Source organism: Equus przewalskii, chromosome 2 (assembly GCF_037783145.1).
Source record: "Equus przewalskii isolate Varuska chromosome 2, EquPr2, whole genome shotgun sequence".
Classification (NCBI taxonomy): Eukaryota; Metazoa; Chordata; class Mammalia; order Perissodactyla; family Equidae; genus Equus; species Equus przewalskii.
In genome coordinates this window covers 13,826,900-13,850,269 of record NC_091832.1, presented here as the reverse complement: position 1 = coordinate 13,850,269, position 23,370 = coordinate 13,826,900, and the positions used below count along the sequence as shown (strand labels likewise).

General features: G+C 46.0%; 1 protein-coding gene across 47 annotated transcripts in view; it reads right to left on the bottom strand.

The window, feature by feature from the left end:
- ERI3 (ERI1 exoribonuclease family member 3) overlaps positions 1 to 23,370 on the bottom strand; it is a 127,116-nt gene that overhangs the window by 92,184 nt on the left and 11,562 nt on the right. For 32 of the 47 annotated variants that reach the window (XR_011532840.1, XR_011532834.1, XR_011532833.1 and 29 more), the window contains 2 exons: positions 20,972 to 21,249; positions 2,852 to 2,968 (listed from right to left, as the gene is read on the bottom strand). Coding sequence is in view for 36 of the 47 variants with exons in the window: in XM_070593160.1 (XP_070449261.1) it covers positions 2,852 to 2,968; positions 20,972 to 21,249 (395 nt within the window). In the remaining 11 variants the exon portion in view is untranslated. The remainder of the gene's footprint in view (positions 1 to 2,851; positions 2,969 to 20,971; positions 21,250 to 23,370) is intronic. The other 15 variants (XM_070593352.1, XM_070593442.1, XM_070593431.1 and 12 more) reach the window with 1 other exon arrangement.

Sequence of the window (23,370 nt, the reverse complement as noted above, 5' to 3'; positions counted from 1 at the left end):
TCAGAACCACATCTCCAGACAGACTATGAACCGGAACTAAGAAAGGACCTCAAGAAGGCTGACAACATGTTCATTACACAGAGCAGTGAGTGTCCACATGTGGGCTACAGACTCACTCCAGGCAGAATCCCTCTTCCTGCTGCTCAGCACTGACCCTTTCTCCCCACACAAGCATGTGCCCCTGTGTGTGCTCATGTGTGTCGTGTGTGTATGAGCATGCATACACACACATGTACAGATGCGTGCACACACAGACACACACATAGGCTAGGGTTCTTAAGGACTTCTTGTGCACGAGAGAAAATCCTACCAGAGGAGCTGCTTCAGTGCAATCTGAAGGTTTGGGCTGTTCCCAAATTTACTAATGAGAGATTCCCTCTGGCTAGAACGACCTCCACCCCTACCCCCAAAGGCAGCTACTGCCAGGTTGGATGAGGTCTCAGAACAATGGCCCCCGTTCTGCGCGTTACATTCCATCTGGTGTGGAGACAAGGCATTATTTAGATGATCTGAGGTCTTCCAAAGACGACTTTACTTACTCAAAAGAGCAAGTCAGCAGTACAGTTTCTCTGCGGTGAGGCAAGGTGTGGTTGAATAACTCTTTGACAATATTCATTCATTTAAGGAACGCATATTAAGTGTTTACTTGGTACCAGGCCCTAACAATAGGACAGAGATGGATCAGGTCTAGTTTCTGTCCTCAAGGAACTCACAGTCTACTGGGGAGACAAATAAATAATTACAGTATAATGTATCTGATTGGTGCTATGTTGGGGTGAGCATGTGCAGCGTGGGGCTCAGGGAAGGCTTCCCAGAGAAGGTGACCCTTAGCAGAGTCCTGGAGGACAAGTAGGGGCCAGGGGGAGGAGAGTAGGCGCAGGGTACAGGCAGAAGAACCCTCACGTGCAGAGGCGACCTTTGGGTAAGGGCAGTGAGGCAGAGATGAAGCAAGGAGATATGGGGCTGGACAAAAAGGCAGGCACCAGGTCTGGGAGAGTTTTGAGCTCTGGAAGCCTGAGACAAAATCGTAGACTCAGTGTCTGCAGTACAGCCATACGCTTCATCTTTACTTTCCGAACAGGCTTCATAACAAGGATCCCAACACTACCATGCCTACTACCCTCCAAATGATGTATGTATGTCCTTGAGTGAAACTTAGGAAAAACAACAAGGAAACATAGCTTTCATCATGGTCTCACAATGCCTCCGCCCCTCCCCGCAAAAAGCAGCAGTAGCAGCCCTGCTCTGAAAAAGATCCCTTTCCCCAATCCTCTCCAGCACCCACTCCTGCCAGGGGCTGAGCTCCCAAAGCGCTCTATTCCATCCATAAACAGGTAGCAACCTTTCCAAAATTTGGGCCTGCCTGTCTACACCAGGCAGCTGAGCAGGAGCTGGAGCACCCAAGGGGGAGTCTGCACACAGAGAGGAGGAAGAGAAGGACAAGAGGACACTACACTTTCAGGCCAGTGGAGGGCTCAGGCGACTGGCTGGTTTAAGGGAAGTCTTCCCTTCCCTTCCTGTAAGGAAGAGGATTTTCGTCATCACTAAAATGGTGATTTTTCAAAAGGGGCAAAAAGGACAAATTAGCGCCCCCTGGTGGTATAGGTAATTCCCAGGGGAAAAAGGAAAAAAATCCGTAAACCCCAGAGGGAGCAAGAACCTCAACATCATTCACTGGAACAACAAAAGGCTTGAGAGACTAAACACCTTGGCAGTTGGATGCCTGTAACAAAAGGCCACAGGGTCAGGCGGCAAACACTGGCATCAAGCCCCGGAGTGATTCTTGGGACCTCATATCTGGACTAAGTCAGCCTCAGAGCCCACTGAACCAGCCCCCCAAGTAGCAGGCAGGCCCTTCCCCAGCCTTCCTCCACACCAAGGAGATTATTTTGGGATTACTCAAGAACTTCTTTCCTCCTGTTTGACTCATATATAGACAGTAGGTCTCTAAATGATGGCACAAAGTCTCTAATGTACTTGAGACCCAAATTCTTAAAAGATTCCAGAAACACTCATGTTTTCCCATCACCTTTGCAACACACATACTTGACCCATGATTCCACTACAACCTGTGGCCACCACAGAGTGCATAACACAACACATCACAGGGGAAAGCAGCCACAGAAGGCTTCTCCACACAGCCCTGAGAGCCAGAACTCTTCAGGGGTACCGCCTCTCTGCCAAAGGCTCTTTTGAGCAAGCACCAAGATCTCCAGTTAGTCCCAGTTTCAAAATCTGTAAAATGGGGCCAATACTAACCTGCTGGCAAGGTGACCAAGTACAGTACCAGCCTAGAATAAGGACATTTCAGCCTTGTCAAGGCTGTCCTCATACCCGACTTGGACTGCCCTTCTCTTTCCTCTGTGATAGAGTTGTGCTTCCCACAAACTCAACCAATGCTTCACACACAGGACCACTTTGCTCAAGGACTGAAAAACATCACCAAAACGTAAGAAAGCCTGAACATAACTTATCCTTCCAAGAAGCTGAAATCTTCACCTCTTGCCAAGGGGCCCTATTGAAATGGAAGTGAAAAGAAGCTGAGCCCCAGAAGCACCTTCCTGCTCCTGGACAACAAGGGTCTGGTCACCAGGAAGGGTAGGGATGACAAGAAAGGGAAAATATTGGGGAGGCTGGGACAGATTGTGCCACTGCTTTCCCTGGGTCCCCAATGATCACAGTGGCCCAGGTGAAGTGGCAGACTTTATAAAAAGCCACCTGCTGGGTCTAATGTACACCTGCCTTAATTGCTGTTAAGACCTAAGCTTTCCCTATGCGACCTCTATAGAGCATCAGTGATCAAAAAGCTCCTGTCCCAGCAGCCCTTGCTGCCTGGCCCCAGGGTCCTTACCTCTGTACAGAAGGGAGTAAGCTGTGGATGGACTACAGGCTGGACATACATGTGAAAGGTAGACTCAATCTCCATGGTCCGGCCATTTAGCTTCAGGATGGGGAACTCAATGATTTCCTAGAATGGCAAAGACACAGAAAAGGAAGAATAAGTTTTTTTAACTAACCATTTCAAATAACTCAGAGTAAAGAATGAGGGAGCATTTTGTGCTCCTTAACTCCTGCCAGGCCAAACCCAAGACTGAGTGAGATGGTGCCAGCTTAATTACAATCCCAACCCTCCCACTGTTAATATCTTCACAGGTTCTAGGGACTGGACACACATACCATTATCTCTGGAAAGGGGAAGGAAGACAGTAGTGCAATCCACCCGTTTCCCCAACTGGGTCTCGAGCAGAGGCCGGCTCACTTGAGCCCCTAGAAGTAGGCCGCCCTTCTCCTTGCCCAGGTCCTTGCCCTGGAATGGGCCTGGATCTCCAGCCATATAGACAACCAGCCAACAGACCAATGCACAGACTTTTGCATATGAAGTGTAAACAGAGTCAATGAGTTTCTTCATTAGTTTTTACAACAACAAAAAAGATAAATAATAAATAAAGGCAAAGGGGATACCAAAGAGAAGGAGAAAACTGAGCAAGAGTAATCGGAGCTAGTGCCTCCCACCTTTCTCTCAGGCAATACACCCTCCCCTCCAGCCTGCTACCCCCACCCTGCAATCGCTTAGCCAGCCCTTCCCAGTCCACTGGAACGTAATGGAAGAGAAGGAGGAGGAGTGACAATTTGTTTGGTGTCTCTAAGATTAATTTGTCTCCGTTATTTAATAGAGATGCACAGCACCAAGGTCCTGGTGTGCAAACAGGCTTGCAGAAGGCTGGCTGTGCAGCACGCCTCATACATCGCTCCTGGGAAGGGAGGAACGCACCAGAGGGGGGAGAGGGCAGGAGAGAGCACACGCACACCAGAGAGAACAGGGAAAGCGAGGAGAGAGAATAAAAAAAATTATTGCTTTTTAATATTCAAAAACAGTTTGCAAAATTTAATCAAAGCAGAGGAAAAGCTAACATTTTTACCACTTTGACATTTTTATTAGCGCTTTCATAAATTTTTAAAACATGAATGGAATTAGTTTACAACACAAAAAAAAAACTGCCCTGAAAACATCTGGAAGAGACAAATAGGAAATAATAAAAAAAATAAATAAAAGTAAAATCCTCCGAGTAAAATTAGCATGCGGAAAAGGGGCCACTGCAGAGAGAGAAGGGGGGCTTTGCCCACTCAGTGGCCCTAACAGTCAGCTCCAGTGGCATCCCTACCCCAGGTCCCCTGTTCCAGAGAGGACTTTCCAGTATGACTACAATCAAGGCAAATTGGTTCTCTCCAGGGACAGCCAGAATGGAGAAGCAACACAGGCATTGTTGACACCTGACTGCACTCGGGAAATGGACGAGTGGGAAATGGACTCAGAAGAAGAAATGGCCAATCTCTTTGACAGCCTAGGACAGCTGGATGTTCTCCCCACCAAACATGTCCACTCTATCGAGCTTGTTTCAAAGCATTTTTATCCAACTCATTACATCAGAACTGAAGACCAAATCAAGGCAGTCAGACTTCATGACAGAGAAATTCAAAGGTTCTGGTTGCCTGGTCCCTCCTGCACTGATCCCCACAGATGGGGAAGCTGACAAGAGCCCCCAGAAGTAGGAAGGGCAGAAAGGCTGCAAGGCTGAGGCAGACGGGAGATGGAGAGGACTAGGCGACACCTCTCCTCCCAAGGCGAAGAGAGGTGGGGACTTAGCCCCAATTCCCTAGGCCTCTTGTTCCCCACAGAGCACTACAAACTAGGACAAGGAGAGGAGTTTTGCTCTGAAAAGCAAAACTGAGGGACAGACACACAGAAAATACATATTAGTCCCCTTGAAAAATCGGATATCCAAGATTTCCAAGAGCGAACTCCAAGGAGGGCCCCTCTGAGTCAGGCTCATCTGACTCCTGAATTTCTGATATATCTTCTCTCTCCCACTAAGTAAAAGAAACACTTGCCCAACAGAAAGAGCTCCACGGCCTGGTGAGTTTGGCTGCCCTAGTGTCTAAAGAAACAAATACAGCCAGCTCCTCACTAACAATGTTAGCCGGGCCCACAATGAAATTTAACCTGTGACACAACTGTACTTTTCATTTAAACTTTCATTTGGAGAGAAGCAGTGTTTGGAGACCTGCAGTTTGTCCTACTAATAAAGACAAGTGTTGGGACCTTTAAGGATGCCATTCATCTCTGGCTTTTATTAAATTCAATTTTCTTAAGCCCATGATACATTATGAAATTAGGAGTTGACATTCCTCTGGAAACAAAAATATCTATCAAACATAAATAGAAAAAAACCCTTCTATTACCAAGAATTTATGGCTTAAAGTTGATCTCTTTCCACTTTTTTACAAGCACATGGTTTGTTTTAGATATCTGAAATGTTATTATAGATCTAGAATTTCATTAGTATTTATTATAAAATAGTGAGCGCTTCAGCTCCCGCTCTGACCAGCACCAAGTCAGCATCCCCAGTAGATTCTCTTAAAACTTGGCCTTGGGGTTTCCCCATTGCAGCCCAGTCTTCAAAACTTTCCTGTCACTAGCTTCCTCACCCTTAGGGAAATGGAGCCAACCCAAGTTCTCACACTCAGTACCATCTTCCTAGAGAGGAGGAATATGCTAGCCCCAGCTCCATGCAAAAAGAGGGGTAGACCCCTGAAATGCCTGGGTGCCAGGAACCCAAGGCCCAGGGCACAGCAGACTGGACCTATCTGAAACATACCTCTCCAATGTTGCTGGCCTATCAGCCAGGCCTTCTCCCCAAGACCAAGAAGAGGGACTTTCAAGGGCCAATCTCAGAACATGACTCTGCAGTGATCCTTCCTCAACCCCGTCAGCAGCTGTTGTAACAATGACCTTACACACTGGCACATTCATTTGAATCACCGAGGACGCAAAAGAGGAGCTTCTGATAGAAGACCTCTGGGGAGTCAGAACAGAAAGGACCTGACATAGGTACTCCTTACCTTCCCGTATTGCCCAGACAAGCCCAGAACCTCAAAATACAGCCCCAACAGCCCATTCATGGGAGAGGCACCCCACTCTGTACCAAGCTGACACGACTCTGCAGCCAGTGCATGACTTGGGGCATGCCAAACACTTCAACAGTTATCAGCTGACGACGATCAGAGCGGTAACCCCAAAGCAATAGGTTGATGACATTCAATTCAGCCCAAGACCTTGTGAAGATGTGCCTAAGTGCCAGCTTCTAGGGCTAGCTGCTCAGATAATGAAGCTGTTATTTCTGCCCCTCCTCTTTCTTCCTCCCTCAATTTCATCATTCCCCTGGGAAGAAGTTTTTTTTTTTTTCAGGAACAGTTGAGTGTCTGCTTGTGTAAAGGTAGCACCAGGAAGAAAAGAAGAACCAGTTTGTTTTTACCAGCCCTCTTTCTCAACCCTAATAATAGTTTTGCAATTCCTTACTTTTGTATGACATTTGCATTCAACTAAACTACCTGCGCATCTACTGCGTGAAGGACATCATACAGGTACTGGAGTGGGATTCAGAGATAAAGTGTAATCTCTGCTTTGGAGAAGTGCATGGACTAGAGAGCAGAAAAGAGATGTGAACAAAAAATGAACTACGACAAATCTCAGTGGAGGGACACACTGAGTGTCATGCTTTTCAGTCTACAGTGTGCTTTCAAATACAGTTTTCTTATTTTACCCTTATTAATCCTGGAAGATAGGTCATATCATCATCATCATCATCATCACCAACAGGTCATAAGCCAATACTACTAAGCACCTACTGTTTACCAGACAGGGGCTAGGTGTGGACACAGAGACAAATACAATGAGATGTGGCTCCTCTCTCTGAAGTGCTCAGAGTCTGAGCAACGGATAGAGAGGAGCTGGCCCCAACATCCTCGGACACATGCAGAAAATAGACTCATTTCATTGTTTCCATTTGTTGTTTACTACGTGGCAGACATTCTGCTAAATGCTTAACAGGAATGATCTCCTTGAATCCTAACGACTCATGAGGTGGGAATCATTATCCCTATTTCACAGATAAACTAAGGCCCAAAAAGAAGCTGTCACTTGTTCAAGGTTATAATGCTAGTAAGGGACAGAGCTGGGATTCCAAATGGGAAAATGAGACTTAAAGAGAGTAGGGCTAGCAGCTTTCAAAATCTGAGGGGTCAAGAAAGATCTGATTCTTTTAGTCTGAAAGCTATCTTTAGGAAGCACAGTCTACTATCTGCTAGGAAGAGAGGCTGCTCTCAAGTTACAAGAGCAATGAATGTGGACTGACCAGGCAGACAGTCCTAGAGGTTTGCTACTGCGAAGCCTGCACTATGGCTGCAAGGACACAGAGGGGGCTGTACTCTGAGCTCACGGAGGGAGGGACCATGAGCCTTCAGTTTGCATCTCAGCACCCAGGCTCCATTTTAGCAGGCAGACCTCACTCTCTCAACTTTTGGTTGAGGACTGACAAATGAAAAGATAGAGGCCAAGCACAAGCACATGGCTCTAAGAGAAAACACTCTGCTTTCATGGACTCTCCACAGGACCAGAGAGGTGAAGTCATCTGCCTAAGGGGACAGCCATGATTCAAACCCAGACATATAACACTCCAAAGCACTTTCTACCAGATCCACTGCCTCTCTTCTATAAGTGGTTTCTCGTCCTCCCCCAACTGCTACAAACCAATGTCCCAGTTTTCTGTTTGCCCAGACCAAGAGTTTCCTGGAACACAGGACTTTCAGTGCTAAAATTGGGACAGTTGGTCACCCTACACGATCCACAAGCTACCCGCACCACTAGGTTGTCCAAGGGTAGAGCATCACAAACTCAAAAAGCTGGCCTGCTGATGGAGATGGGAAATGTCCACAACTTGGCAATTAAGGACAAAAGCCTCAGAACTTGGATTTTTCAAAGTATCCATGGTTCCAAATCTATTATGTCCGCTGTCTCCTTCAATAAAATGCCAGCTGCAAATCTTTTTTTAAAGGGGAGAGCAGACAGATAAAAAAGAAGCACAAGGAAATATTGTTTTACCTTTTCAAATGAGCAGAGGCTTAAGTTGGAGAAAAGGCTTTAAACACAGGTGCTTCCTAATTGCTCACCTAGGAACCCCAGAGATTCTCTTGATAAACTGTTCACAAAACTGTAACAGCATTTCAAATGAAATTTCACACCCATAATCAGTAGACTACAAGAAATAAATGTGTAGGTTGCTTTGAGGGTATTCAAACTCCCTGTAACTAAAGTGTCTGCAGTGATAAGATTATATTTGAAGATAGAACAACAACAACAAAAGGATTTTAAGCAGAAGGGACGTAGGTTAGATTGTTGGGATTTCTTGACAATGGGACAGAGGGTTTAATAGTGTAGCATTCTTACAGACCTTTTTTCCAAAGCACAGATTCTCCTTTGTCTGAGCTGATGGTTCTATGGTCCTGTCTGAAATAGGGGAACAAGCAGATCACTTTTCATGGCTTCCCCCTCAACCTAGGAACTAGCATTCTCTCCATTTAGAGATGGAAACAACTAATCTATCTCTTCCCTAAACCCCTTGAAGAAAATTCCAAAAAATATGAGCCCCTGCACAGAAAGGTTTGATAAAATCCAAAAGTAACATCATGACACAAGAAGGTAGAAAAAGCAGTACCTGGCAAAAACATGGGTTTTATCCAAAAACTTGGTTTCTGGATAAAAGTCCCATGCAAAGGCACGCCCTTTCTCCAAGGGATTAAGGAGCCTCCCGGCCACAGGGAAGAGGGGAAGTTGAGAGGGAGCAGTGAGGGCTGCACTGCGCAAGGAAAGGGGCATGATTTGCTTAACAGTTTCTCCCCTGGAAAAAAAAAAAAAAAGACATTTTATGCACAAGGAGCTTATTTCTTAAACAAACACTCATGGTTTTGATTTACACCACAGCTTGCTCCTAAATAATTTATGGCGGGTTAAATTTATTGCCGAGCCCTGGCTGGCTGCAAATTCGAATTGCCAAATAATTAGATTTTAGGGCAAAGCTTATAAATTACCCGTCGATTTGTCCGGACTTGTTTGTCAGTTGCTTTGTGCTTCAGGTCATCTTTGGCATTTGGCTGTTTGGGTTTTAATTGCTGATTTACACTTTGACAGATGAGAGCTGATGCTCGAAGTTTCAGGACAAGGAAGGGTAAAAAATCAGAGCTTTAAAAGGCTGATTTTTCACCTACATGTCCCTCTTCACCATCCCCATAGACCCCAGAGCAATTAAAATGTAGAAAAGAGGCTGAAAATAGACACTGCTATTCTTTATTTGGAAGGGGGGTGCAGAGTGAATTATAATTTACTTTTACTGAAATCTGAATTTTTAAAAATATATATAATACCGATAAATGAAGACCAAAGTCTTAGAAACTGCATCCTCATCCAGGAGTGTGCGTGCCTGTGTCTACCTCTACACGTACAAGACCCTGAATCAGCCTCAGTTCAAACATTTTTAGATACCCAATTGTAAATAACTTCACATATTAGTGGCCTCTGTGAAGTGGACCCTTCAGGGCAGCAAACAACCAAATGATTTCTTTGTAGCTACCTGTATACACATATTTGCCATGAAATTAATTTAAACAAATCTCAGGTTGGGTACAGGAGAGGTCCCCCAGAGGCAGCACTAACACAGGGCATGGAAGTGGAAGGGTGCCAAATCCCGCTTACCATTCCAGTGGAGGAAAAAAGTCTCTCTGGGTAGTGCCGTGGCTCTGTCCACTATGGGGACAGAGAGCCTGCAGGCTCTCTCTAAGCTCCCCAGAGAAGGAGGGGCTGCCTCCTAGCCACCTGCTGTTCCCCAATAGCTTACTATGAGGCCATGAGTCAGAATAATACTAGCAGTAATTCTACTAATAAGAGCTGACACATATAGGTATTACATGCCAGGCAGTGTTCTAAGCACTTACATTTATCCTCCCAACAATCCTATAAGATTGGTACTATTATTAACCCCATTTTGCCAATAAGACAACTGAAGCATAGAGTACAAGTAACTTGCCTAAGGCAAGTCATAGTGCTAGCAGGTGGTGGAGACCAGACTCAAATCCAGAGAGTCCGGTTCTAGAGTCCACGCTCTGAACCACTATGCGATATTGCTTCTCACCACAACAGCCTCTACCTCAGCTCCCCTCACTCCAGAGGTCCAGAGTCCACATTCTGGGACTTGGGCAAATGGAGCCAAAGCCTGTTCAGTTAATCACCCAATAAGGTGGGGAAAAGTCATGTGACATGCTCGGGATCACAAGATGAATCAGAGGTGTGGTTAGACAAAGACCATTTTTCCAATCAATGCAAATATTGCACTAAAGACCCACCAGCTGGGGGTAAAGAGGTGGGGATGAGTAACAGGTGATCAAGACAGGACCAGGCTCACTCAGGCAGACAGAGGGTTCTGCTGAGGCAACTTGGATAGGAGCCCAGAGAAGGTGGCTGGGCTTCAGAAGGCCTTGCTCAGTAATCCCCATCCACAGCCCCAGGGGCTGCTGGTCTCTTCACAGAAGACTACATCGCCATTGGGTACTTCACAGATTCCCTGTTCTCTGTCCACACCTGAAGGCCAGAAGCCAGGACAGGGAAATGGATGTATGGCACGACAGTGAGTTTTTAAAATCACTGACTAGTAAGCAAGCAATATACAGACTGACATCATGTCCATAATGCACGAACACTTTTCTCACACATTGGCTCATTTGATCCTTGCCCCTGTAAGGCAGGTAGGAATTACTGAGCTATCTTACAGAACAGAAAGCTGAGGCAGTCAGTGGTTTAAAGTATGACCCCTCAAAGGCAGCATCGTATCACCTGGGAGCTGATTAGAAATGCAGATTCCTGGCCTCCACCTCAGACTTTCTGAATTAGAAAGCTTGAGGGTGGGGCCAAAAATCTGTGTTTTAACAAGCCCTCCAGGTGATTCTGACACTTGCTGAAGTTTGAGAACCATCGATCTAGATTAGAGCAGTGTTTCTCAGATTTCAAATTACCTGAAGATCTTGTCAAATTACAAATTCTATTTAGCAGTGGAGTAGGGCCTGATATTCTGGATTTCTAACAAGCTCCCAGGTGATGAAGAGGCTGCTGGTTCTCAGACCACACGTTGAATAGCAAAGGTGAAATCTAGAACATCTATGAGACTAACTCCTTATCACAGATACTGCCCAAGTGAGAATCAGAGCCCAAGGTTCCCTCTTTTCTCAAAACAAACCCTTACTTGGCCCACTTTCAAGAACCTGGAGCAAGCCCTTTAGATCTGCCAACCACTCCTGGCTCTTGCTATCAGACATTTCATTCTCCTTGCTGCCAAGATCCAGGGGGAAAAAACTGGCATGTCACATCCCAGAACTTTACAGAGCAAGTTGGCACATCTGTTAGGAAACCCGCAAGAGGTCTTCCTGTCATGGCAATGCCTGCTCCCTTTAAGAATACTGTCAAGACCAGGGCATCAGCTACCCACAGAGCACTCATCACACCATTCTCTCCAGAAAAACACCTTCCTTCTGTCCAAATGAACCAAAAAGCAGGATTGGATACCTCTCTTATGAAGACCTTACAGACACAAGGCAGGAGCTATCCTACTGCCCCTGGTCCTGAGAAAGGCCCTACTAACACTGGCCACAGACCTGGAACAGGATGACAGCAATTCCTGCAATATCCTGAGGCACCAAGCTGTGGACTCCTTGTGCGCATCACCAACCACCACATTCCACACCATAAACTTCCTTTAAGGCCTGCCCCTGGCATTATTTCTCTAGTCATGTTAGCTTTCTAGTGAAAGCAGACCTTACCAAAATGGCATCTTTCACCCCATTCATCAGTCCCTGCCTCCTCCGTCCCCAACTAATTACCAGTCCCTTTCAGTCAATCAGTTGGCCTTTCATTCAAATGTTTCCAGTGCTGGAAAACACCCATGAACAATGCAGATATAGTCCCTGGACTCCATTTCCAGGCACTGCAATCTCAAGCCATGGCTCTCAATTTGTATCACACTTTTGGAGAGCAAGATTCCAAGCTTTCTAGCTAGTTGTCATCCTACCTACCTAACCATCACTACCCACCTCCCACAGGCCAATGGCCAAACAGTTCATCATACAGAGATCCTCAAGGAGTAACTACCTGCATCACCAGGAAGGAACTCACCTCCATCAGTTCTCCCTGATATGGATCTTCAACTCAGAGCACTCCATTTACAACAACCATAGGTTCCATACTCCACTCCTGACCAAATCTCTAGGTACCACTGACTCCCAGGAGCCCACTAGTATCCAAAGGAGCTATGAGCTGCTTCAGAGCATTTTTCTCAAGCTCGTTTCTTTCCCAGCACATGTAAAGGTTATGACACATAACTTCTCTCCATTCCCACCATCACCACCTTAGTCCAACCCACTAACATCTCTTTTAAGTAATATCTCCTAACCACTTTCCTCTATGTTCATTTTTAACCCCTTGGAACACGATCTTCTCCATTCCCATGAACTCTGACTTCCAACATCTGTTTCCTCTCTTCCACTCAACAAAACATTCACAACTCCTATTCTGGCTCACCAACTTTGCTCCCAACCTCACTGTAGACTCTGCACACTCCCTTCCTTTCGGCAACATTGGCATCTCCAAATAAGAGCCTCTGCCAGCATTTAGCCTTCAGACCAGTCCTTGACTGGAAGGGCCTCCCCAGGACTAGACACTGAGCACAGCGCTAGAACAGAAGTGGAGCGCTCATGCAACAGACCTGTCTGCTGTCCACAGACCAAGATCTCCCACTAGCCAAATACATGCAGGGACAGGATCTAAATAGCAGCCCATTCCAAGGTACCTCTACTTCAGATTAAAAGCTTCCCTGATGTTTCTCTCTCCCTCCAGAGTCTACTTACTTCTCTTCTGATTCTCCTAGCACCTAACAGAGCTCTGCCCATGGCGGCACTCAGCATACACAACCCTTCTCTGCCTGTCCCAGCCTGCTCACCCTTCTGCTGCAGACCTGCCAGCCTAGGGGGCTGGCATCAAACTGGGAACACTCTTGCTTCAGGCTTTTAGGCTATGACTCAATTCTCACAGCTCAGGCTCAAAACCGATCACATAAATGCACAACTGTGGGGGCTTTTAAAGTATTGTGAACACCCAGGATAACAAAATAAAACATCATCATCCCAATGGCATCTTAATCAAAATGATTCAGGATCCTCTTTCCCAAAAAGACACAGAGATAAAGAAAACATCTCCTAATGTCAGTTTCCTCATGTCAAACAACTGAGATCGGCCTACAAGGTAAGAAATGTCATCAATAGAGGGGAGAGGAAAAGCACGACAGCACGGGGACAGAGCAAAGTGAAGCCTATGAACTTACCTTAAATACTCCTTTGGCTTTCATTCTCCCCACCCCTTCCCAATCCACTGGCTCTCTTTCTTTTTTTTTTTTCAAGATTTTATTTTTCCTTTTTCTCCCCAAAGCTCCCCCGGTACATAGTTGTATACTTTTAGTTGTGGGTCCTTCTAGTTGTGGCATGTGGGACGCCACCTCAGCATGACCCAATGAGCAGTGCCATGTCCGTGCCCAGGATTTGAACCAGAGAAACCCTGGGCCACTGAAGCGAAGCACACAAACTCAACCACTCGGCCATGGGGCTGGCCCCTACTGGCTCTCTTTCTATGGCTGTGCACCTGTTGCAGCTGCTCAAGGGAGCGCTCAACCCCACCACCACGCCCTCCAGTCACCTCCGCTGTAGCAAATCTCTTGTTACCCAGGCCCTCCTGCCTCTTCATTCATCCTTCCTTCCTCACTTTTCTCAATGTTAGTCTGCTGGCTGTTTACCTGTTGGAAGGGTCTAAGCCTACCTGGTCTGTTGAAGGTGGGTCTTCCCAAGGGATGCCTAGCAGATCCAGATCCAAATTGCCAGTACTTTTGAGAGTGGGGGCTGTCATGTCATTCTCCAGCCCTTGCCTCTTCCTAGAGACCTAGCAGCCCAGCCCAGTGCTACCTTCAATCGCAGTGGAGGGATAAGATCAGCCTGCCCTGGCGATGCCTCAGAGCCCCAGCTCACATATTTCTACATTGACCCTCACCCTTTTTGCCCACTTTATTGGCTAAAATTCTCTTAAACATCTTCTAGCCTTCGTACTCTCATTTACAGCATCCCAGTAAGACCTTTTAGTTTGACTGCGAGAAATACCACAGAACTGATACAGATAATCCTACTAACCAAATGGTGAAATCTTTGCCAGGTTCAAAGTCTTCATTCTCCCTCTTCCTCATTTTCAATATTCCCATAAACAAGCCTACTATCCGGGTCAGTTTTTCAAACTTAGGCCAATTCATTCTGGTGTAATCTGTGAGCACCTTCTTTTGTTTCTGCTACAACAGTTCTGAGAGGCCTTGGCTGACTTGGCCCCCTCCAGGCTCCTAAATTTCTCTTAACACGAAGCCTATGCAACCCCTTCCCCAAATCATGAGCAGAGTTGATCATTCCCTTCTTTTTGCCCCCATTGTACCAAGTACTTACCTATGTGATAGTAGTTATCATACTGTTTAATGCTGGTTACACATATGTCTACCCTCCTCGACTATGAGCTCCTTGAGGGTAGGGGCCATTTCTTATTTGTCCTTCTATCCCTAGCATCTAACACAGAGCTTGAAGTTGCTATCCAAAGAGTAAAGAGGGCTTTTCATTGCCTCTAAGGTGGTTACAATGAGATCCTCCCCATTCCTTTGCAGACTTGCGTGGTTTTGTCATGTCCAACAAAAACTTTCAAAGGCAGCTCAGTGCCACTGTTAGTTTACAGGCCCTGATTTCATTCACCATTTATCAATGGCCCTATTCTTTAGAGCTCTTCCCCACCACCAACCTTAGCCCAGTGTCTAACAAAATCTGCATTCCGACAGCTGTCTCAGCCCAGGGGAGGCCACCAGGATAATAAGAGCCTGGAGCCGGGGGGGGGGGGGGGGGGATGTTTCCTGATTTGCACTAAATTATGTAGTGATTTTGTTACCAGTGACCCAGTGCGCCCCAAAGAAAGTTCCTGGTCCCACCCCCAGGCAACTCCACAGCCTACCTATACACCATGGCAGCTGAAAGGTATAAACCCTGGGGAAGGTAGAGAAGCAGTCTGAATAGAGCAAATAAACCCACTTCGATCGTGCCTCTGCTATGCCAAACACACAAGGCAGCACCACCATGCATCAGTGCTCCACTCCCCGAGATGTATATTTTACTTCTGCATTGCTATGTCTGCTCCAAATAAAGAAGGGCCCTTCGGCTTTCCCGTGAAGTTACAACAGGGCCAAGACCCGGACACAGCAAATGCTTGTTCCCATTCAGGGAACAGTAGAGAGGAGCCACTGTGAGAGTCAGGGGGAGGCCCATCCCCATGAGGGACCACCAGGAATCAGCAGCCTGTGGAGGAGGGGGGGCTTTGGGAGGGGGCGGGGGAGGCACCACATATATGGAAGCAGCAACAAAAAGGACAAAAGGGCCTAGTGGGCTGCCCCATTCCCACCACCATCTTTGGCCACCAACAGAGGAATTCATTTATAGTGACCCTGGAAGAAGAAATGTGTTAAAGCAAAGATATAACTACAAAGAAAGGCAATAATTGGTCTGATGGGCAGGGGAAAAATTATTCCAGGAGTCGGGAGGCTGTGTAAGAACACTTACGGCTCACACAGTCGTCATAACTCAGCCCCCTCAAGCATTTTGTGCTCTGCTTATGGTGTTAACTTTAATGTCTTAACATATAACACCATCCGCACTAACACAAAATACTACACACGCCAGATGAGGCTGAGTTATAGTTGCTGTGGGAAGCATAACTTTGAATTTCCTGATTTTGGTGCATTTAATCTCAACCATAATGTTGCATTAACATCGGTTTTGCATTTCATTTCCCAGTTTAGAAGAATAGCGTCAGTGCCTTCGCCTGTCTGTACAGAAAAAAGTGCAGGCTGATAGGGACCACGGGCAGACGGACCACAACACAACAACCCAACAACTGGGCTCTCCCGCTAAAAAGCTGGGTCTGACCCCTCCCTCTTGGAGGAGCTGCTACCAGGACGAGTGAATGGGGAGGGAAGGGTGAGTTCTTTCCCGAGGGGACTGCCTTTCTGTCCACTTGGAGAGCACAGGAACGAAGAGCAGAGGGAAGGAAAGAAGGTGCACAGAGAGCAAGAGCAAGGTGTATGTATCAGGTGGGCAGCAGGGGCAGGGGGAGCCTGCCTTTCAGCCTTGAATGGAGGGGAAGGGAGTCAAAATCTGTATAGTTGAATTTGTAGGGATCTTAACCAATTTCCTGTGAAGTTTTCCAAAATGTCTCTCTCACAAAAGACTAATAAATGATGTGGCAGCTTTAAGTTATACTGAAATCCCCCAAACGCCTCTCTTCTACATTATTCCTTCTCCTGTCACCATCAACCCTCCCCCCCACCCCCCGCCACAACCCTTCCAAAACAACCCAGCATCTGGACAATTTCCTATAAAAGAGAAACTCCTTTACTCATAGTTCTAACTCAAAATGCAGATGGAGTCTCTTCAAGGTTTCCTAAAAAAAAAAAAGAACAAAAAAAGAAAAAGCCCCTGAGGACAAAGACCAACCACCAGAAAACCTCAACCCCAAAGGTCATTTTTCTCCAAAGTTATGGGCACTTGAATACAGATGAGAAGGAAAGCAGCCGGCAGAGCTGCTGCAGAGCAGTGAGAAAGACTGTACCCAGGAGCCTGATGGAGGCCAGAGGGAGCTCAGCGAGGGAGAGGAGGCGGCAGCCAGTTGGTCGGCTCCCCAGACGAGGAGAGCCGGGCTGCACCCTTCCTGGCCATCCGACAGCTGGGGTTACTTCCTCCTCCCCACGCACTGTGGCCTATACCTCATTTTCTTCACTTACATTTGCTTTGGTCTTTTCTGAACACTGAGGTGGTGAGAGAACTTGCCCCCAGGTTAAAGATGCACAATTAAAGATCCCACCAAAGCTTTCAGGCTGCTCCCCGGGCCTCGGGGTCACGACCACCATCATTCGATGCACATCCACACCAAAAGGAGCAACATGAACTCCTGCTAGCGAGGGCAAAGGAGCCACATTCTCCCCCAAAAAAACCTACTTCTATATCAGGAAACATTTCCTATAGCAAGAAAGGAATTATATCCCTCAAATTTAGAGTCTCTAAAGTATTTTGAACCACCTAAATTAACATCTAAGTGCAAAAATGTTTTCAAATGAAAAATAGTCTCATATTCAACCAATACCTATCATGTTAATCTGAATCGAAACATGTAAAACAAAATGAGGGCAAACTCCAGAAAATGAAGGCCTATTACTGGCAAACCGACCACTCCAGTTTCACCTAGCTGAACAAAGTACAAAAATAAACAGCAAAAATGAAGACAAATGGAAAATACAGGATGTTTTACCATGTTTGTAACCAATATTGTTATTCACCCAAGTACAACAGAGCCTACACCTGCTAGTTTTTCACAGTGGCATTCCTTTAGGATAGTCCCAATAAGCTGACTCAAGGACTTCTGAAAACCAGAGACATATGAAAGGAATGAACCCCAGGACAAGCCTCCAGATAGGCCCTGACCCAAAACTTGTTCTGCTTCTTACACACCCAAGGGGTATGACACACCTCCACAAAAATCAGAAGTGTACTATGTAGGGGCCTCGAGTATTGAAAGCTCCTGGGAGCCAGGGAGGAGGGGAGCTGGGCTGGTTCTGATTCACGGTCCCAAGCCCATCCCCAGGAGGCATACGGACCTGGCTCACAAAGCATCTCTGTCAAGTGGACAGCCATCGAGCCATTCTGAGAGAGCACTAGGGGCGGCTGACCTAACTTGCACACCATATTCTTGTCCTTTTACTATCTCTTCTGGAAGTTCATTCTCATCCCAAATCTCAATCTTCCCTGCTTCCATTTAAATTCCTTTCTTTTTTGTCCTTATTAAAACGAAGAGCAAGTTATTACATCCTCTTTGAACAACTACTTCCCATATGATGAATTTATTTAGTCTGGACAAGAAATCAGTCACTAAAACCATATTCGACGTCTTTTCTTTCTTTCTAAGTCCTATTTTTGTGCCTCCAGTGATTTTTGTTCCTCTTATCCTGAGCTTTTCCAATTTCTCCACTGCCCTTGTTGACCAGAAGACCTAAATAGCACAAAGGCTCTAATGAGAACCTGACCTATGATGACCTCAGAGGAAGGACACTGTCTTATCTAGGACTGACAACTTCTCCAATCCATCTTCCAAATTTTCTCTGAATCCTATCAAGATCCTCCTACCTACAAACTTTAGGGAAGGTGTTTTTAAAAAGAGAGAGAGAGAGGCTTTAAGTTGCCACTAACCATAAGTCTTAAGTCACTCCTGAGCTGCCCATCCCTTCCCTGAGAGTGGTCCAATGGGTAGTCCAACAGAGCTGTCTTGCCTCAAACTCACCTTCCTACCTGTTGATCACAGCATTGTAGAGGCTTAATGAAGTAGAGATGCATTACATTTATCACTTGCCCTAGATCCACTCAAATCCATCACTATGTCACAGCAAGAAGTTAGATTGATCTGACAGGATTTGCTCTTCTTCACAAACCCATGTAAGTTATTACTCAGTACCCTATGCTCTTCTAGCTGTTTGCTGATTGATTATCTGACGATCAGGTCAAGTATCTTCTCTGGAATCACAGTAAACTAACAGGTCTATAATTTCCAAGATCATTCGTATTCCCCTTTTAAAGATAAGCAAGACAGCAAATGCTTCTTCCTGAGTTCTCTAAAGCAGCAGCTAATGCTTTGCTAATAATGAACCAGGGCAGCCAATTCCTTAAGTGCCCTTGGAATCACATCAGCAGGGTTCATTGATTCTGGAGATAATCTTTAATCAGGCCCACATCCTGGTAAACAGCATGAAGCCCTACCTCAGCCTAGGTCTAGAAGGCCTTGGTGCCTAAGCCTGGGAAGGAGGTTGGATACAAGTGATTTAAATCTGTACTGCATTATGTCTTCAGCATTGCAATAAATAAACAAAAAGAACAAAAAATAAAAAGAACAATGCCCTTGAAAGAGAGATGCAAGGTGAAATTGGCAGACCAAATTGAGACATGAATCAGGCTTCACCTTCACCAACATTGACAGGACCCTCTGTAGGACAAGAGAACAGACCCGCATAATTACCTGAGCTTATAATCTAACTGAAAAGTTCAGACACATACATAGGCATGTGCCAGGAAGCAGAAAGCAGGAAATGACATAAAGAAGGTGCCAAGCAATCATGAGGGTATAGAAGAGGAATGAATCATATGCAACAGCGATGTGTTGGATTTTAAACAGGTCCCAATAGGGCTTACTCAGTGATTGAAATCTATATCAGGAAGGAAAATAATACGGCATATCAGGATATGGATCCCTGATTTCCAACCAGAGAGAATCTAGATAGCCAAAATTCCCACCCACCACCCAAGCACACGCACCCCAGAATCTCTAGCAGTTGTGAGACGCAGAGAAGAAGACTCTACAGTACAGGCAGGAGAAAGGGGCTGAGAAAGTACGTGTGGCTCAGGTAGCTCCCAAGCCATAGTCCCTTTCATCCAAAGCTCATTCCTTCAGACATTCTCCTCATCCTGCTCCTGGCTTCCCAAGCCTCAGTAAGCCTGATTCCAACGTCCCAAAGGCAGACCACTACTTTAAGGGCAAATAGGAGAGGAGAAAGGGGAAGATAAAAGGGTTGTATTATCTGCTTTATGGAAAATAATCTACTATTCTAAAGATAGTCCCCCCCTTCTGGATAAAAACCATGAGAAATGAACCCAGTTGACCTCTGAATGGACCCCACTCCCGGTCTCCCCAGTACCTGATGCTACAGTCCTCTTTTCCCCCTCCTCTTTACTACTGAAAGCTGCTCCCAGAAAAATAAGTCTATGCATCCCAAAATTACACACCTGATAACCCGGCCCCACAGGGAAGTTACAGTCCTAGAGCCAGGCATACTCAACGCCCCCACACTACAATGCACTGCCACATCAGTCCCCAATCATTCCCCTAAAGCAAATACCAGGCATGCCAATATCACCTAGCACAGGTGCCTCTCAGCCACTAATCCAAGCTTCCTAGTAGCACTACTTTAAAAGGTAAAAGGTCTCTGAATGCAGCTGGTGACTAAGAAAAAAACAAGCCCAGAAATTTTCCTTTCCAATAGACCAACAATGGTACTTGCTCAGGTTATCTAATGCTGCATTACAAATCATCCCAAAACTTAGCAACTTAAAACATCAATAATCATTTAGTATCTCTCACAGTGTCTGTGAGCCAGGAAATCAGGAGTGGCTCAGCAGCCAGTTTGGCTCAGGGTCTCTCCTGAGGTAGAAGTCAGATGTCTATTGAGGCTCTAGTTATCTGAAGGCTTGACTGGGCTTGGTGGATTCACTTCCAAGATAGTGCCAAGAAACATGACTGGCAAGTCTGGTAGTGGCTTTTCGCTAAGAGCCTCAGTTCCTGTGTACACGTGCCTCTCCACGGGGCTGCTTGAGTGTCCTCATAGCATGGCGGCTGGCTTCATCCAGAACAAGTGATCCAAAAGAGCAATGCAGACTGCACTGCTTTTTATGACTTAGCCTCAAAAGTCACACAATGTCTCTTCCACTATATTCTATTAGTTACACAGGGCTAGCTCTGATTCAGTGTGGGAGGGAAGTGACCAAGGGTGTAAATATCAGGAGGCAAGGAGCACTGGCGCCATCATGGAGGCTGACTACCACAGTATTCCTTAAAAGAACATGCAGCAGGAGAAGGAGAAGGAAGGAAGGAAGGGATAGGAGAGAGGAAGAATGGGACAGAAGGAAATATTTTGATTCCCAAAAGCTGAGACCAGAGAGGAACAACGTGCCCAGTTCTCTCCAGAGACTTCTCAGGTCTACCTTACCCTAGCATGCCTGAACCAAGTCCTGCTTCCTAGGCAGGAACTCCAGATAAGTAACTAAAAGCCAGAAAGACATGGAAAAGTGCCTCTGGGTCCCAGGAAGCAAGACTCTTATCCTCCCTCCCTCCTTGCCCACCCCACCTTTTCTGAAGCAATGATGCAACAGTTACCTGAGGATGAATCTGTGGCTTGTCGCACGTGGCCTCAAAGTCCAGCACTAAAAAGTAGTGATACCTCTGGGGAGGGAAGGACACCATTGCCGCCATGGATGCGCCAAAGCCGTGGGCCGCCAGCTTTCTGGTGGATATGGAGCAGAACTCCGGAACACCACAGGGAGAAAATAAGTGGGAGCCCAGCACTTTTCTTGCTCTTGAAAGTAAATATGAAGAAAATCGAGCTGCTCCAGTCTGTAAAGGTGCTAGCATTGAACATCCAGAAGCATCTAAAACTTAGGGGAGGAAAGTTAAAAAAAAAAAAAAAAAAAAAAGAACAGAGAGCCTGGGTTACTCCCCTCCCACTGTGGCCCTGTTCCATCTAGTCTTCGGGAATATTCACACAACATGAACCGCTCCCCAGTGTTTCTGGGCCCCTTTCCTGAATCATAGTATTCATTACTGAAGAGTTCAAGACCCTAATACTGGCTCCTGCACCATCATGACAGCTCTGAGTCTCCCAAATCATTCTCAAAACAACATGCAACACTGGCCTTCATCTTTAAATGGAGCTCTAAAGTTCAAAAGAGAAAAGAGAAAAACACTGCGGTCACTTCTCAGGTGGCAATAGTTAACATTAAAGCTGAGGTTCCCAAAGTAACATGAGGTGACCCAGTTGCACAAACAGTTCTGGGAGCTAAGTAGACTTAAGTAGACTCAGACAAACAGCAGAAAATGCCCAAGATGCTCTCCTCAGCTCTGAGATGAGCCATTTGCCCCTGGCTTCCCTGTCAGTATCTTGACATCTCCACATACCCTTCTCCCTTCTCCCTTCTCCCTTCTCCCAATGTGAAAGCGAATGGAGCCACGATATTCTGGTGATTCCCCAGCCCCCACACCAATAAGTGGCACCCTGGGGGAATGAATGAGGCCTGCAGACCACAGCTGGCAACAGCCTCAGGCCTTCCCATTTGCCGCCTTTAGACTCACTCTACTAGAGGCCCTGAATGACTGCGGGACTTTTTTAAATAGGGAAGAAAAAGAGAAAACCCAGATGTGGCAGTAATGGGAGCATTGCTAAAAGTCTAGTAAAGTTTTCTGAGTGAACATGTGCAAAAAAAACCCCAATCCAAATCACTTTTCAAGTTTCCTTTTAAATTTGCAGAATGCCTGCTTCTTAGAGGGCTAAGTAAATATAAAAATCAAAGCCTAAGTTTTACTCCCAAATAACTCAAGCTTCCTAAAAAAAAAAGGCAGGAACAAAACAGAAATTCTGTGTTTTTCCCCCTTTTATACCCAACACTCAAATTCCCTCAAGTTTATTCCTCAAAGTCAAACACGAAAATCTCACTGCTCAATACAGAAATGGCCACAGTTTATGCCTGCTGAAGCCCCATTTCAACAGAGCCAAAAGCTTGCCTCTGAAAGGCTGCAAATGGACACCAGCTCCCTCACGTTGGGTGGAGGAGATTGCAGCCTGGGAAGTCCAGAGCACACTCAGTGTGTGTGAGGCAATGAAGCCACTACCACCTGAGCGGACACAGGCAATGCCAACTATCACTTCCTGTCTCAGCTCTCCCGACTCACTGTACAAGCTATAGTAACTAGCCTGAGTATTTATTAGGATATATGCAAGTGTGGGTCCTCAATTTCCCCATCCTTATAGTGAGATTCCCTGGGGATTCAGTAGCGCTAAGACCAACAACTATTTTAAGTTCTTCATGGACCCTGCACAAGCACAGTGCTTGTTTTTACCATAGTTTTACAGCCTCTCCAAAGATGCAGCCAAAATTCCTCAGCCCAGGATAGACAAAGGCTGGCTTGAGTTTCATTATGGAATCCCTTGGAAAGGTTAATGGGCCAATATCCCTTTGAAAAGTGGAATCCAAAATAACTCTTCACATCACCCACTCCTGAACTGCACTGAAGACTCGCTGAGATGGGAGACCCCTGTCTGCCCAGATTATGCATTCTAGTTTGGACCCAAAGTCCCTCAGGGCCTTAGAACTCCTCTGTAATGCCTTGGAGTTAGGCAGTGCATAAGGATTTTTGAAAGTCTTACTGCTCTCCAACATGTATAAACAGTGTATAAAGTGTATATAGAGTCAATCAGACATCGTCTGCCCAATACTACAGGCAATTAAGCACTGTGATTAAAGAGGGCTTCCAGGTTTGAATCCTGGCTTTGCCAATTATTTGCCATGGCACCCTGGGCAAGCTCTGTTCTTTAATTCCTCATCTGTAAAATGACAATAATAATAGTGCCTACTCCTTAAATGAGAATGAAATGAGAGAACACACGTAAAGCTGTAAGAGCAGTGTCTGGCATATAAGGGCTCAAGAAATATTAGCTATTATTACTACTGCTATCCTATTGGGCTATGCCCACCTGGCCAAGCCTGGATCCCGATCCTTTG